Consider the following 17,500-nt stretch of genomic DNA (forward strand, 5'->3'; position numbering starts at 1 on the left):
ACGTGTGTGTCCACAGAGGGATATGTAAGAGGAAGGAAGTTGTTCATCTTTCGTTAGTGAACAGTCTTCCCCCAGAAAAGCTGCCACTAGGACAGCTCAATCTACTGTGTATAGTTCCTCCAACTTTACCAGTCATCCTGCACAGTGCCCATATGTAATCCTTGCAGACTGGGGTAGTGGAACTTTCTGGAAAGAACTAGAGACTCTGTCATTCAGATTCTGCCTCAGGGGCCTCACTGTGGGTGTAGGTGCTCTGAGAGCCAGGAACACTTCTAACTGTGGGAAGTACCAATTAGATGGCATTCACAGTCCACAGCCCTTACCTCAAAGCAAACCAAGTCCTGGTTGACAAGTCCTGTGTTCTAATTATAAGCTTTGACTTGCACTGTGACATCTCTGGAGGGAAGGACAGTCACTTTGACCAGGCTAAAGTCTAAATTAAGACCTCTTCCATGACAAGCCAAGCCAACAAGGAAGGTAGACACTATGCCAAATGCTCCGAAGAGAGATTAGTGGGTTGGCTTGGCTGCACCAGCATTATACCATTGACAAGAAAGTCAGGCAAGGGGAGCTGGAGACACAGCTTGCTCTTGGAGAGTTAAGGTCAAGAGAGGGACTGGGTGAAAGAATGGGAATCTCAACCTGAATAGTGATTGTCATGAAAGTAGCCTTGGACTTTCAGTGAAGAGAAACAAGCTGTGATTATGGAGACTGGACATTTAATGTTGGAAGTGGGTGGGATGGTCCTAGAGACAGGTTGTTCTGGGCAAATAAGAGGGCTGTATTGTATGCCAGGAGTTTATCCTGATTTTCTCTGGAGTATGTTGTAACACTGAAGTCATATTCTCTTCTTCTATGAGCTGGGAAGATAGACCAGAGACTTTGAACATGGCCCTCAGGGCCACAGAGAAACACAGATCCCTTTACCCAATGATACCACCCATTGATAGCCACACACCACCTGGACCTGCTTAAGGAACTGTGCACAGCAGCATAAAGGGCCACACCCACTCTGACCTCTCCAGCAAGTAGATAGTGATGCTTCTTGAGGTCTGAAGGATCGCCTCTCTTCCTCTCTGCAGATCATCCCAGTGACAGGCCCTAGGGAAGGGGGCACCAAGGTCACCATCAGAGGGGAGAACCTGGGCTTGGAATTCCGGGACATTGCTTCACATGTCAAGGTGGCTGGTGTGGAATGTAGTCCCTTGGTGGATGGCTACATCCCTGCAGAACAGTAAGTGAGATACGGGGATAACCAAAGGGGGAGAGGAGAGATGGCAGCACAGGCTTTCGATGCCCTTGATCTATAGTGAGATATCCTAGGGATGGGTCCTAAATCTAACACAAAATTCACTTGGGTCTCATATACACCTTAGACACATAGCCCAATGGTAACTATCAAGGCTCAAGTGTTTCAGATTTAGGACTTGCAGATTAAGAACTGACTGATTAATGGCAAACACAGAGCCAAGTTGGGGTGTGTGTGTGGAATGCAGCTAACATTTTAAGGTGTCTACAGGTCACCCCCAGCTCCCTGCTTCTGTACTACTGACATGCCATACTAGGGAGCTAGAGACAAGGAAGGTAATGGTAACGAGGGGGGACAAGGAGAGTGACTCTGACTACTTGGGGGTATGGAGAGGAAGAGGTGAGAAAGAGCAAAATTAAAGCCTGCCGGGGAGTGTGAATTCAATTCCCTCTATTGTCTCTAACTCTCCATCAGCTTCCCCACAGGTAAGCTAGCCCTGGGCTATCCTCCATGGAGGCTGAAAATGAAATCCCATACCTATTCTCAGGCCTGTGGGTTTGCTGGCTAATTTCTCTCTTTACAAACCATGCGTAAAAGGGTCATTCAACAGATGACCTTGACCCTTAACCCACCTAGTGGAGGAGATCCAGTGAGCCGTGCATTGTCTGGTAAATAAGTAAACACCACTTTCCAGCCCAGCAAATACCACTGTGGAATGTTTGCCAGCACAGTGGAATCCATACTCCTTTGTGTCTCACCCAGACTGTACCCTGATCAATTGTCCTAGGAGCATTAGATGTGGGCTGCTGGCAGTGCCCTGCACTTCTGCCTGCTGGGCTGAATGATTCAGAACCACAGAGATGCATATGTACCGTTCCTCCTGACTTCCATCAGGGCATCCCCACAGCATTTATAATGGGTGGAATGCAGAAGATTCCAGTGTGACGTGGAGATGTCCCCGTCATCTGCCATCACTTAGTGACCCAAACATCTATCCGTGGCTCCTACAATTTTCTTAGAATTTTCTGAAATCAAAGCAAAGCCAACTGCTGCTGATACAGCATGATGCAGGGAAGCTTAACCATGGACCAGGCATCAATAATGTTATTATTAAGCCAGATGATTAAAGCGCTGTAATATCAGTTAGATCCAAGGAGTGATATAGAATGCTCAGGGCAAGAATCCTGACATGCAAGAATTTAGTGTGTGATGAAGGTGACAGTTCAAATCAACAAGGAAAGGCAAGATCCTTCAGTCAATGGTGCTGGTTAATGCCAGGAGAAGAATAATATCAGATCCTTAGTTCACATTCTACACCCCAACAAATTCCAGGTAGATTAAAGAGTTAGGGATATGAAATGAAACCGAAAGATTAGAAGAAAATGCAGGTGCAAATTCATTTGATTTCATGAAGGAGATGTTTCAAGCGTGAGCTGGAAAATAAAACATAAAGAAAAGATTAGGGGTTTGGAGTATATGAAACTTAAAACTTATACATCAGAAATCACTGTAAGAAAAATAAAAGTGAATGAAAAGCTGGGGATATGGTTATACCCATCACAGTTAATAGATACCCTTTTCTTACCAGATAAAGAAGCTTTATAAATAAAAGGCAGTTATCACAAAATGAGCAAAGAGCACAAATGTATAATTCACGAGATGCACAAAGAAACAAAAACTCACATGAGAGATGAAATGCAAATGACTGCAATGGAGAACATTTTTTAAAAGTTAATGCTCCAGAGGCAGAGATTGAGCACAGTGGGTAGTATGCCTGTATAGCTCACAGAAAGCCCTGAGTTCAATCCCCAGAAAGGCATAAAACAGGTGGATAAAGACAGGAAGGTCAGAAGTTCAAGGTCGGTCATCCTCAACTGCATAGTGAGATTGGGGCTAGCCTGGACTACACAACACAAGACGCCATCTCAAAAACAAAATGAAAACAAAAATGAAAATAAAAATAAGCACCAGATGCAACTGGCTTGTTTACTTGTGGTGGGAGGAGAACTGGGACAAACTTTCAGGAAGGCAGTTGGACACATGGATTAAAAAAGTCTTAGCTGGAAAGTTCCATATGGCTGCATGTGTTTATAACACCAGCACTGAGCAGAGAGAGAGAGAGAGAGAGAGAGAGAGAGAGAGAGAGAGAGAGAGAGAGAAAGAGGGCTCCTGGGAGCTCACCTAGCTGAGAGGGTAAACTTCTGATTCAGTGATGGATGCTGTCAAGGCAATAAGGTGAGCGTAATGGAGTGAGCCCTGCCCCCACTGCCCTGCTCTGGCCTTGTGTGCATATCAACCGCACTCTCACAGGCATGCGTCACACACATCCACCACATACATACAACCATACAGTGTGCTCTCTCCCTCCCTCACCCAAAAGAGTCAAAAAGAAAAACAGAAAAAAATCTTAGCTGGCACTTTACGTGCTGGTCTATAATTCCAGCTATGTGGGAGGCTGAGGCAGGAGTTTCTCATGCTCAAGTGCTGGCTGGGCTAGAGTGAGTTTAAGGCTAGCCTAGGCAGCTTAGTGAGACTCTGTCTCAAAATCAAGAAAGAGCAAGGAAAAGAAAAATGAAGTTGAGATGTAGCTCAATGGTTGAACACTTCAGGTTCAATCCCCAGTATCACACGCCACCTACCCCCAGTCTTTAAATCTAGCCAATATGCTTCTAGAACATTCCCTAACCAACCAAACTTGCAAAAATTCACATTTAACAATGCTTATCTCAGCTTTATTTGTGATAGAAACAATCCAGAAGCAATGATATATCTAAAAGTAGGGAATTCATCAGCTCAAAAACTTATCGTACAGATGTTCCTCAACTTTACACGTTTGGACACGGTGGGGACTGAATCCAGGACCATGTGCATGCCAGGCAAGTGTTGCACCACTGAGATGCATTCCCAGCCCTTGGCACTTTGTCTTGATAAACCCTTCTTAAGTTGAAAACAGTATGAGATGAAACTGTGTTATATATTCCTAACCAGCTACCAACATTGTTTCCTCTTGTGGTCCCTGGCTCACAGGGACCTGAAGCCTTCCACCACTGGCCAGCATCACAGACAGTATCATAGAACATGTGGCTAGCTCAAGAAAAAGATCAAATTTCAAAGAACAAAATTGTAGATAAGAGTCGACAGACTTATATGTCACTTTCATAACATTATAAAGCTGGAATCTTGTAAGTGAAGGTGTGGTAGTTCATCCAACACCTCAGGAGTCTCACAGACAGGCACACAGTCAAGGTAGCACACACACACACACACACACACACACACACACACACACACACACACACACACACACACACAAGTGACCAAGAATACAGCTTCTAATTAATTTGTGGAAGAAAAGCCACAGTGAATCTGTCTTTTCCCCATAGCAAACGTGCTTATTATGCTGTCTATATGAACACACACACACACTGCAAGACCTTTCCTTAGCACGACTTTTTAAGAAACACAAGACATAGAATCTACAGGGCTGGGGATGTGGCTCGGTGACAGGGTGCTTATGTGACTTGTGCCAAGCCCTGGGTTTGATCCCCAGCACCACCAAAGATAAAACTGCACCAAAACCAACTAACCAGCCAAATATCAAAGTCCCCAGGACTCAAACTGTAGAAATGAAAAAGTACAAGATCGGTGTATTCAGCCACATAAATGTTTTGGAATGCTAGTGGGAAAGAATATAATTGAAAACCAAGTTAAAGAACAGATAATATTTGACAATCGGGAAGAAAATAATTACAGTATTTACAACAAATAAAAGTTAATATGCCTAGTTAAGGGGGTTTCACAAAAGGACAGTTGGTCAGCATTAATAGGAAGAGGACTTTAATAGAGGAAGGCAGTATAAACAAAAAAACAAGACACATAAACATGTTTCCTCTGTAGCAATCACTGGTCTTAAACAAGATGTTTTCTGTAGAATATTGGGAAAACTTCCAGAGACTTGTGACTATCCAGTCCTAGCCAGAGTAGTGGACCCCTGATACAAACACAAAGTGGTACAGCTTTTGTGGAACAGTATTGGGCCCTATCAATGTTAAGTAAATAAACTATTTAATCAGTACATTCCCACCTGAGGAGTCTATGATATTTAGGTATGTCTATGTTTCTTATTTGGCTGTTTGGGTTTATTTGTTTGTTTGTTTCTTTTTGAAGCAGGAGAAAGATCAGAATATTTACATGCCCATCAATAGGAAGATTGTTACATAAATGGTGGTTTAACCATGTACATAATATTACAAAGCTGTGAGGGAGAATAAAGTAGATGTATGTAGAGGCTCAATAAAAGCACATGAAATGTTGCTAAGTGCAAACTGTGCTTATGCTATGTTTTACATTTATCTTTTAAAATATGTGTTTATATATGCAAATATATAAACTTTACATATAACTATAAATGTGTGTCTACATGTATATAGAAGATGTGTACATGTTTAAGTGTGAGTGTGCTTGTATGTAAAGGGCACCTTCTAGGTACCTGTGGGAGATTAATTAGTTCTAAGACCTTCTGAAGATACCCCAAACCCCGATACTCAGGTGACTACTGTAAAATAGTGCAGTCCTTGCAGACAACCTATGAGCATCCTATTGCATACTTTAAATCCTTTCTCCATCACTTATACCTGAGTCAACAGAAACAGTAGGTGAATAGTTGTTCTATTGTGTGCTCCCTGGGATCCTAAGAAAAAGTAAGTCTGGAGAAATGGCTCAGTGGTTAGGAGCACTGGTTACCAGAACCAACCTGGTAGCTTAAAACCATCTGTAACTCCAGTTCCAGGAGAGCTCGTGTCCTTTTCTCATTTCCATGGGAGCCAGGCATGGTGCACAGACACACATGCATACATATAAAGGTGTATAGAAAGTAAATGCATCATTTTTAAAAGAAAAAAAAGGAGCCTACACATATTCAATACAGATAAAATCTCTTTTGCAATATTTTTGATCTATGGCTGTTGAGTCCATATGTTTGATTCTATGATGATAAACATAAATATGTGAGCAAGCTAACTTTTCTGTGTCTCAGTTTCTCCACTTGTGAGATGGAGAACACACACACACACACACACACACACACACACACACACATCTGCACTAGTAACTATACCAAACCTTCCTCCATATACACACATGGAAGTGTCTCTTCTCCTGGCATAGAATTTGGGACAGCTGGGAGCATACATGCATCACTGAGGCAACCAGATGCTGGGAGCAGAGGCTCCCAAGAAGAGACTTGAGAAGCTAAGGTCAGATCTGAGTTCTGGATCAGTTGTTGAGCTCACGAAGGTCAGCTTGCCTGACTGGGCTCGCTGTGGGCCTAGGTCATGGTTAGGAGTCCTGTGGCTCACGAGGTCTCTCCTTTGCTCCTTCAGGATCGTGTGTGAGATGGGGGAGGCCAAACCCAGCCAGCACGCAGGCTTCGTGGAGATCTGTGTGGCTGTGTGCCGACCCGAGTTCATGGCCCGATCCTCACAGCTCTATTATTTCATGGTGAGTTCTAGATGCCAAAGGCCTGCCTGGGTGCAGATGGCAGCAAATCTTATGGCCACCAATGAAGAGCAGGGCCTCCACCCACCAGCTATGTTCATGGGAGCCCAACATGAATAGAGCAGGAGCAGAGCCTCAAAGACCTAGATTGCATTTTTGGATGGCTCTGGGAAAGCTGTTTAGGCCGGTGGGTCCCAGTATCTCCTGTGTGGTCAAAGAACAAGGTAGCTCCTGGGAATTGTGCCTAGATGCAGCCACATCCTAACTAGGAGAACAGCTGACTAACTTTTCTTTGCCTCAGTTTCTTCATTTGTAAACTGGGAATAGTTGTATGTCTTTCACGGTATGGTGGTGATCATATAGTCTCCATCTCTGCTATGTTAGCCACCCTCACTGCTAAGCCCCAGCTCCCCACCCTTAGCCCCACTTAATACCTTATCCTGTCATGAACAGCCTGCCATCCTTTCCTGCCCACCTACTGTCATCTCTTGGCCTTCTTGGCCTCCTTTCACCTGCACTGTACCTAATCCCACCATTTTCCCGAGTCACACCCTGGCCCCCACCTCCCATCCCTCCATTCCCCAGTTTCCTTCCCATAACCTCACCCAGGCCTCACTCCAAGCACTCCAGTTACTCATGCTCCCTCCTGAACTGTCCAGCCTGCAAAGCTGCCAGGCTCACAGCTGTGGAGAAGAGGGTAAAAGCTCCTGGCCTCCATCCTTCTGTTTTCCAATTTAGACCTTCCAAAGGTCCTGTGTGGCTGACATCAGAAAGTCCTTTGCTCCTTCCTCCCTCCTTCCCTCCCTCCTCCCCACCCTCCAGTTCTTCTCCCTTCTCTTCTACTGACAACCGTGTACCGACTGGCACGTTTTTTCTCTCACCCAGGGTATGCCTGCAGGGTTGTGTAGAGCAAGAGCAGGTTACTGTAGAGCAAGGTGTACTTGAATCTGGGGTATTTAGGTTTCCTGGAAGAAGCAATGGTAAGGCAGGGTGTGTCCAGGTTGGCCTCTGACTTCCATGTGGAACTTGCCTGGCGGGTGTTTTCCTAGCATAAAACTGACCCATGGACTCCCCCAGAGACAGGAGTGGAGAGGGGAACAGAGGGGGGAGAGGGAGGGCAGTAGGAGCAAAGAGGCCATGAGAAACAATGAAAGTAGCTGCTAAAAGGCAAGCACCCTGGTCCCTTGCTCAATGACCGATGCCACTAGTTGAAGGGCCCTTCTAAGGAAATGGCCTGGTGCCACACATCCTCTAGGACAGAAATTCAGGGAGGGAGAAAGTTGGGGATCCCAGCTCCTTCCTCTGCCCTTGTTCACTTAGGGGTAGAATCTTGGTGGTCAAGTGTTTCCCAGTGGGAATAAAAAGCAGAAGTCCCCGTGAGTCTCACAGGTCCAGGGAAAAGAAGACTTGCCTTCTAATCGCACTTGTGAGTGGCCTGGAGCCCTCACTGCCTTCCCTGCAGCTAGGTGGCTTGTGGCAGAGGACACTTCTTAAGCACTACCCTGAGAGCCCTGGGATTCTGGGATAGTTTTCCCCGGGCTCCTCCTGGGGCTTCTATAGCTCTGGGGTGTGCTGAGAGCCTTTTCCTGGGATCAAGATATAGCAGAGTTCAGTGAGCATCCACAATGATTTCCAGATTCTTAGGTCCCGGAACCAAGAACTGGAAAGGTGTGGATAGCCACAGAAGCAGTTTATTAGAAAATGATACACTCCAAGGGCAGAAGCTGTCTGGGACAGGGAGAAAGTTTCCAAGCTTAGCCCAGAGCCTACTGTGTGGCTTTTATGTCTCATTTCACAGGCTTTGGGGAGCCATTTGGGCTTTCTCACACCTGCTCTGTTACTTTGAATTCTCTATCCCGTTTCATGTATCTCAGGGGTTCAGATCTCCACAGATGGAGGGGGTGTTAGTGTTATAATGGTCCATGAATCACCTACAGACACTGGTGTCCCTGTGCCTGGACTGGAGGCTCCACAGTTTGGGTCACCCCCAGTTGGTGCTGTTTCCAGCCTTCCTCTTTGCTAAAGGGTTTTTCTCCCTTACTGTCTTTCATGCAGGGCTCTTCCAGGCCTTACCCTCTGCCCCACAATCCTGCTTCAGGGACAAACTTGGGTTTCCTTCAGTGTCTCTCCACAAATCAACCCAGGCTCTCATGTGTAGGTTAGTTACAGGAATGGCAAAGCCCAGATCAGTGCACCTGGCCCACCACCAGCTCTGTCCCAGGAGGTCTCCATGCTGGGAATGCTCCTCTCCCTCTCCCTTCTAGTCTGTTAGTTCATGGAGCCAAGTGAAGAGCTGGCAAATAATTCAGACTTTGATTTCCCGTGCAAACCCACCGTGAAATATTTATGAAGCATGACTTGAATAATTAATAGTTTCTCACAAGTCTAAAACATGTTTCCATAACACCCTCTTACACCAGAAGCAGACCCCTTCCAGCCAGTCCCTGCATCAACACCACTGCAAGGAGGCAAGCACTGATCCTTCCCAGGGTTTGACTCTGGGTCTTCCCCACAGCCCACCAGACACCAGCAGACAGACTCAGCAGTTCCTCTCGGGCGGGGGTGGGGTGGGGTGGGAGGAGGTGGCAAACCACCCTTTGGAAATAGCTGATTACTATAGTTTATTGGACAGGAAAACTGTCCATGACCACTTTAGAGATAACCACTTTAGGGCCCAGTTCCCCAGTTGTGTGACCTGAAGAGTTGACTATCTTGCCCAGAGTCACACAGCATGATACCAAAAGTCCCTTGCCCTTGGCTGTTCAGTCACAAAGCCAAGATGTTAAACCTAGCTGAGGAACATGGAGACAAGGACAGTGGGTGTCTCCAGGTGAATGCCATCAGTGTGCCCTTTTCTGGGGTCTGGGTATGTGACAGCTGGGTGGGTTTGCCGGCCCCCAAAGGAGACCTCCTAAGGGAGAGTACCCATGGCCCTGTGAACCCAGTGGGCTCAGCTTCAACTCCGAGTTCTTTCAGGGGCTGTGGCTGGGGAAGGGAAAGAGAAATCTTCATTTAAATGCAGATACAGGCTTCTCACCTGGGACCAGGGAAAGTTTTTCCATTAAAATGCTAATGAAAGAACAAACTGCAACTCCAAATCCCCTGCTGTCTGGGGCTCTGCTCCCTGCCCCCACCCCAACCCTCACTGCACCTCCAGTCAGGGCAGGGGGCTTGACAGGCCTTGAAAGCTTCCTTGGGCACAATCCTCACACATCCCATGCCATGCTCTGGCCACTGGAGGGTTCCCTGGAGAGACCTTTGGGAATGGCAGGTGCCCTTCTCCATCTATTGGAGAAGTGGCTGGAGGCCAGAGGTGTGGAGTCGGCTCTCAACTGCAGTACTTTTTTAGCCATGTGGCCTTGGAGAACTTTCATTAACCCTTCTGAATCCCCAGATAATAACAGATAATGATAGCCATTTTTAAAAATCATTGGCTGGATAATTATAGATAAACATATGTCTGTAACATTAGAGATACAGGCTGTCACTAAAAAAAAAAAAACAAAAACAAAATCAGTACACAGCAGCTCTCATGACCACTATTTCTCACATAGAGATGAAAGCTCTATTCACACAAGAATTCAAAATGACTTGCAGAGGCCACATGAGCAGATTCTAGATGGCATCTCTTCCGTAGGCATGGGGCACTGCCTAAGGCCTGTCCCAGCCTCCTCCACCTATCCCAGCGTGCCTCAGTCCTCTTCTTTCCTTTGCAGACTCTGACTCTCGCAGACCTGAAGCCCACTCGGGGACCCATGTCTGGAGGCACACAGGTTACCATCACCGGCACCAACCTGAACGCAGGCAGCAATGTGGTGGTGATGTTCGGCAGCCAGCCCTGCCTCTTCCACAGGTAACCCCTGGGCCCAGACAGGTAAACCACCCAGGAGGGAAATGTGAGGTCTCACAGAGATGAACAGAAACCACCGCTTTCCCAGGCTGACTTGCTAGTCCCTCCAAAAGCTGTCACTCTTCTCTTTGCGGGAGGAGAGTAGATACCGGCCCTGCCTTCCCTGGAATGTGCAGGAGGCATCATGCAGCTGTGCACAGATCAGCCTGGTATCATAGCATGTACCCTTTGCAGAGGATCCGAGTGCCACTGAGCATCTAGCTTGGGACCAAGGGGCAGAGCCGCTCCTGCTGGGAGCTGCTTGGGACCATACCATGTACTCTGAGCAGGTGATTCCAGAAGCCTAAGGCTGAGCCAACAAGGCAAGAGACCTTCCTCCCTCTGCCCAGTTGGGCTCTGCAGCCCCAAAGGGATATATCTTCCCTAGCCAGGAGCCTAGAGTAGGGGACACAGGGAGCCCATCCCAGGAATGCTGTGGGACATGTGACCAATCTGAGCCCAAGTTCCCCGAGACACTTGTTCCTAGGGTAGGTCATGACAAGAACTGTGGCAGATTCAAAGTCAGAACATCTGGGGTCTTGCATTACTGCTGTCTAAGAAGCCATTTCTTAGAGTGAGGGTGGTGAGGGTGACTTGTTCAAAGTGACTGTGGTAGTGTTGAGAAGAGGGTAGGGGCAGAGCTCAACCCCAGTGCAACAAGCTCGGTTAAACCAGGGCTCCGGACTAAAAGTCACAGGGGGAGGTGGCAAGGGGCCGATTCCAGCCAAACTCATTGCAGGCAAGCAATGAAGGAACCTCACCAGACTTATGTAGCTAGACCCTTGCTAAAATTGGGGCAGGGGCTAGGGGCAAAGACAGCCCAAAGACCAGGCCTCTTAGATAGGTAGGCTCAGAGGAGCCTTTCAAAATGTTGGTCCTTGTCCCTGGTTCATGAGCTTTCTATCTGTGACAGTACCCGCCCCTTCTATGAAAGCTGATACGCCAAGAAAGGGGTTGACCAGGGACCACTGTGACCCTGAACACCTAGGAGCCCACACTCTGCCTTCCCTTCCAGGCGCTCACCATCCTTCATTATTTGTAACACTACCTCCTCAGATGAGGTGTTGGACATGAAGGTGACTGTGCAGGTGGACAGGGCCAGGATCCGACAGGACCTGGTCTTTCAGTACGTGGAGGACCCCACCATCGTGCGTATTGAGCCAGAGTGGAGCATTGTCAGGTAGGAGGACCCATCCCCCAGCCTCTTCCTTGCCTCTGTGCCTCAGTTTCTCTTTCTCAGCTCTCTAGAGCCCAAGAGAAAGCAGTGACTTGGGAGACTGAGGCCTCTTCCCAACTCTCTCTTCTCCAGTCCTGTTGCCTGCTTGCCTTTGTTCCTCTCAAATAACAGACTCAGCCAGGGAGAGCCTGGCCCCTACTCCTCGCTGCTTCCCCAGCATCCATCCAACACAAATGCACCAACCAAAATGTTCCAGGAGGTAGAAGAGGACACATGACGCTGCTCTAGGGAGAACCCAGACAGGGAGTCCAGCACTGCAGTGGTTCACCAGGGGCAAGCCATAGCTCTTCCTGGAGCTTTGGAGGATTCTCCTGGGAACTGAGAGACTGCAGGACCCTTAGGGTGTAGGAGTATAGTGCCTCCCTTCAGAGATGGGGCTGCAGGCATCTGACCATGTCTACTTTTCTAAGCCTGGAGGACATACTAGGATGAGAAGTCCCAAAGAGGCTGTCCCTTCTGTGAGGGCCCCTGGAGATCACTGGGAAGCCACTGTTCTAGACTGCATGGGGAACACAGTGAAGACTTTGGATGGAAAAGAACGGGTTTAGTTCCTGTCGCTTACCCGACAGATGACCTTAACAGCACCTTCTTGTCCACCTGCCGCCATAGTCAACTCCATAGTCAACATAGTTCAGTGTTCCCCATAGTCAACTCCAGCCGGGAGAGACCGCAAGACTAGTGAAGTTAGTGGAGACAGAATAAAGAGGCAGGGGCTCTTTATTAGGGGGCTAAACGTAAGCCAGGGACCCAAAAGCCATATCTAACTGGTTGCCTGAATTTGTATAAATAAAATTTTATTGGCACAGGGCTCTGCTCACTGATTATATTGTCTACAGTTGTTTTCTCATGACTGCACAGAGTTGAGTAATTGTGACAGAGACCATATGGCCTGCGGAGCCTGAAATATTTACTGCCTGGCCCTTCACAGAAATAGTTGGCCACCCTCTGCTTGAAGACCAGAGAGAACCAGCCTGACTGCTGGGATGAGAAAGGCCATTGGCTGTCCTTAGCTAAGGCATGAAGGGGAAACAGCCTTTCAGAGCCATGTCAGGCCTTGGCCTCAGAGCCTGGTGATTCAGGAAGGTGACACTCCTGAATCACTTTGTGTCTCACTCAAGAAGCTAGGTAGTGATACTCTGGGACAGTCATGGCCTTATTGAATTTGGTTTCCCTCTATATTGTCTCAGAAATGAAGGTGCCATCTTCCTGGCACTCCACAGTACCCCAAGTCACACTCATGCCATGAGGCAGGTTGGACACACACTCTAGACTGCCAGCATTTTTGCTTAGGTTAAGGAAATCTGAGGATGGGCTTTGTACAGTGTGTGGATTTGAGCTTCCTATAAGTGCCTGGGGACTTATAGAAAGTCGTTTGGGGACAACGATGGGATCATTTTCTACTGAGTGCAGAATTAGCGGTTGGGACATGTGGGGACAGGGAGGCTAGATGCAGAACCTCATCTGGACTGCTATGTGCAGAAGGAATCCTGCAGACACACCTGGAAGTGTATGTGTGCATGTGAGCTCATGAGTGCATGCAAGACACAAGGAGAGAGGAAAGTAATGGGAAGTTTAAAGATGAGAAAGGAGATGGAGGGATCAAAACCCATGTGAGTATAGGTGACTCACTCACTATGAAAGAATCATAGCCACTAAGCTTAGAAGTAATTCATCCACACAGCCCTGCTTTAGACACCGGGGTGATTGCCAATGACACTCTGGTGACTAGCAATCAGGTCATTGCTCACTCTAGTCCAAGTAGGACGTAGCCAAGCCCAGGGCTGCCCACTCTCCCCGCCAGCTTCTCAGTCTTCCTGAGCACAGAGTATAGCATCCTTTGAAAGGCCACACTGAGGAGAATCACCTGATTCCACCTCATCTGTGTCCCATGTCACTCCAAGGCTCAGGAGACTGGAGTCTCAGAGCATTCACACTTGTAATCTTCAAAGAGGTGTCTGGACCTGGGCCATGGCTTTCATAGATCTCAGCTGGACTGAAGCCACCGAGGAGGAAATTTATAGCACAATTGCCATGGACAGTGGAGGTTCTGCTGGGGACCATTATTTTAGGATAGGACCAACAGTGGTGAGGACCAGGGAAGGAGACTCCAGGGCTGAAACAGCTGGCTCCAGTCTGGGAGCCTCAGAGAATTAATGGCCCATGCTGTCACCTGGACCTCTACGAGATGTCCATGTTACAAACAGCTCAGCAAACAACAATATGGGTATCTGCTCACCACTGTCCTCCCTCTGGGCTTCTGAGATATTTTTCCTTGTTATTACAGTCGGATTTTCATCCTTGTCTCTAAGGACACAACTGTGCTTCCTCATCCTTATGGTCATGGATCACCCTGATAACCACTGTTTCTGTGCCCATTACATCTCCTGTGGCTATGGTTCACACACTCCTTTCTTTCTTTTTTGGGGCAGTGGGAACACACCTATCGCTGTCTGGGGAACTCACCTGGACCTCATACAGAACCCCCAGATCCGTGCCAAGCATGGAGGGAAAGAACACATCAATGTGAGTCCAATGGCAACGGGACTCATGGCATGGGATGCCTCCAAGTCCTGGGATGGTGGGATAGGGGTTGACATGACCCTATTTGGGGGCTGAAAGAGCAAGTGCTTCCACAGTTCATGGGGTTCCATTCTCACCCTACCATTCTTACCCAGCTTAGAAAATACCTAGTCATTGCCACATTCGTGTTGGGAAAAGCCAAACATAGGAGACAGCTGCAGGGAGGGATCTGTGAGTAGCCAAGAGTGTGACCTGGTGCCCTCCTTCACAATCCTCCCATATGAGCCCAATACAGCATGGACAGCGCACCAGAACTCCTGGCGTGGAGATGTTTCTCATTGTTCCCTCCTCTGACTCCTGCAGATCTGTGAGGTCTTGAATGCTACCGAGATGACCTGCCAGGCTCCAGCCCTTGCCCTGGGTCCTGACCACCAGTCGGATCTCACGGAGAGGCCTGAAGAATTTGGTTTCATCCTGGACAATGTCCAGTCTCTGCTAATTCTCAACAAGACTAACTTCACCTACTATCCTAACCCAGTGTTTGAAGCTTTCAGTCCCTCAGGAATCCTGGAGCTCAAGCCTGGCACCCCTATCATCCTAAAGGTATTCCAGATAAGTTTTCCATAGCACTTTAATTATCAATTGCTGATTTCCCACTGGGAGGAAGAGGGGATCCTAGTATGTGTGATGTATTAGTCTGTTTTCTGTTGTCATAAAATACTGGATGTCGGGTACTTATAAAGGAAAAAGAAAGTTAACTTGCCTCATTGTTCTGGAAAATTAAAGACCAGTAATAGTCCTGGTTCTCATGAGGGCCTTCTAGCAGGAGCACACGTGACAAGGGAACCAGAGGGGACCTTTAAGATATGGGGAAGTCAACTGGGATCGTCATGTAATTCAATCTTGTTTGTAATTCAAATTTATAAAAAATAAAAAATAAAGCAAAAACAAACCAAAAAAGATATGGGGAAATCATGATATTCCATTAAGCCCCACATCTTAAAGGTCCTGTTATCTCTTACAGTAGCAGGGTAGGCCATGGCAGCCAGTAGCATCTGTGGTCCTGACTTGGGGTTGAGAATGGGGGCTTTCCTGTCTGTTAAGGGCAAGAACCTGATCCCACCTGTGGCTGGAGGCAATGTGAAGCTGAACTACACCGTGCTGGTTGGGGAGAAACCATGCACCGTGACAGTGTCGGACGTACAGCTGCTCTGCGAGTCTCCCAACCTCATCGGCAGGCACAAAGTGATGGTGAGGCTACTGGGATCCCATTGTGTGTGGATCAGGCGTGAGGGGTACTGGGCGAGAGTGGCTCAGCTACATCTATGCTATCAGAGACTTGTGCCCACTGTAAACTTCCCTCCCAGCTCATCCCAGACCTGTCCCAATAGCCAGCTTCTTATATTGTCATTCCCTCTGTCCCGGCTTGTACAACAAGGGCAAAACATTAAATGGAGTGAGAGCAATTGTTAGGGTCAAGAGGCCTTTAAGACGAGGGTCATCGTTGGTATCAGGTGGTCTGTGATGCCATTTCTGTATCTTATTTCCCAACATGGATGGCAGGATGAGTCTTGGGCAAAGCCAATTGTTGGTGCTATGTCACTGTGTTCACAGTGCAGTTGTGAGCTGTTTGCTTATGATGACTGTGTCCTCCTGAGTGAGAGGATGGGGACATTTTCTAGTTGAAGGGTAGTCTCTTCTGACCATGCTCTCTCCTATTTTACTGGTGGTGTGGGGGGATCCTCACTGGCAATCACATTCTCCTTCTGGCTTGGAACTCTTCCCCAGTCTTCTCTGCTACTATCCCTCTCTTCTTTGTGTCCACAGGCACGGGTGGGTGGCATGGAATATTCCCCTGGGATGGTGTACATTGCCCCAGACAGCCCGCTCAGCCTGCCCGCCATCGTCAGCATTGCAGTGGCTGGTGGTCTCCTCATCATCTTCATCGTGGCAGTGCTCATCGCCTACAAACGCAAGTCCCGAGAGAGTGACCTCACGCTGAAGCGGCTGCAGATGCAGATGGACAACCTTGAGTCCCGTGTGGCCCTGGAGTGCAAGGAAGGTACTGAGTGTTCAGATGCCGGTGCCTGGTGTGGAGTCTGTGTGTGTACACATACGTGCCTGCCATATACAAGCACACAGGCTGGGTAGCAGTGGTAGTACCAGAGTTTACATATGCATGTAAGTAACTACATGCAAGTCATATATGGGTGGGCAGCAGTGGGTAGTATTAGAGGTTATGTATGCATGTAATCACATGTAAATCAATATGTGTGTGTGTACATATATACACATAGGTGCCTCTTTACAACACTAGCCAGCCTAGGCAGCTTTGGCAATGCTGGAGGTCATGCATGTGTATATTTATATTTGTGTTTGTAAGTGCATTAACCAACAGGTGGGGTTGTAGTGGGTGGTAGTTATGTGTGTAAATGTATACATGTGTGTTTGTGTCTTTCATTTATAGGTCAGCAGGCTAGGCTATAGCATGCAGTGCTGGAGCTTCTGTGTATGCATGTATGCACTTGGGCAAGACACATCTGTATGTGTCTATGCCTCCTATCCTCAGGCCAGCAAGCTGAGCTGCAATGGATAGCCCAACAGACTGGGCACTCTATCTGCAGAACCTTTCTGCCAGTCTCTGAGCTTAACCAGGGTCCCAGACCAAAACCCTGTCTATCAATCCACCTGTGGTTTTCTCCCTACTCCTTCCAGATACGTTACTGGGATCATTTATACACCAAGAACAGTACCCAGATTCAGAACTCTGGGGGCAGGGGTGGTGGTGGTTATAGTATCCTCCAGGGAGGACCAGGGTGTCTCCACATGAGGCACTCCTCAGTTCTCTTCTATCAGCAGGAAGGGAATTCTGCAGGGTTGATCTGGGATTTCAAAGGAAGTGTGTTTCACAGCTTGTATTTGAAAAAATGTACACAAGCCACCATGAAGGGAGATCAGCAATGTCAAACCCAAGAAGGCAGCTTAGCTAGCAGATGCATATAACCCCGGGACATCCTTCTGTAAGCCCACCCTGGGAGGAAGGAGCTGAGCTATTTCTCAGTGGGTACTATGTTTCCAGTGTTAATGCAGCCCTGTACCTGGGCTCCCC

The 17,500-nt window shown here is 47.7% G+C and overlaps 1 protein-coding gene across 7 annotated transcripts in view; it reads left to right on the plus strand.

Annotated features, from left to right (window-relative positions):
- Positions 1-17,500, plus strand: part of Plxna4 (plexin A4) — a 568,362-nt gene that overhangs the window by 500,458 nt on the left and 50,404 nt on the right. For all 7 annotated transcript variants that reach the window (XM_035451557.1, XM_027391406.2, XM_035451558.1 and 4 more), the window contains 8 exons: positions 1,083-1,234; positions 6,631-6,748; positions 10,462-10,598; positions 11,650-11,814; positions 14,301-14,394; positions 14,755-14,994; positions 15,496-15,642; positions 16,219-16,453. In XM_035451557.1, the coding sequence (XP_035307448.1) occupies positions 1,083-1,234; positions 6,631-6,748; positions 10,462-10,598; positions 11,650-11,814; positions 14,301-14,394; positions 14,755-14,994; positions 15,496-15,642; positions 16,219-16,453 (1,288 nt within the window). The remainder of the gene's footprint in view (positions 1-1,082; positions 1,235-6,630; positions 6,749-10,461; positions 10,599-11,649; positions 11,815-14,300; positions 14,395-14,754; positions 14,995-15,495; positions 15,643-16,218; positions 16,454-17,500) is intronic.

Source organism: Cricetulus griseus, assembly GCF_003668045.3.
Source record: "Cricetulus griseus strain 17A/GY chromosome 1 unlocalized genomic scaffold, alternate assembly CriGri-PICRH-1.0 chr1_0, whole genome shotgun sequence".
In the NCBI taxonomy this organism is placed as follows: domain Eukaryota; kingdom Metazoa; phylum Chordata; class Mammalia; order Rodentia; family Cricetidae; genus Cricetulus; species Cricetulus griseus.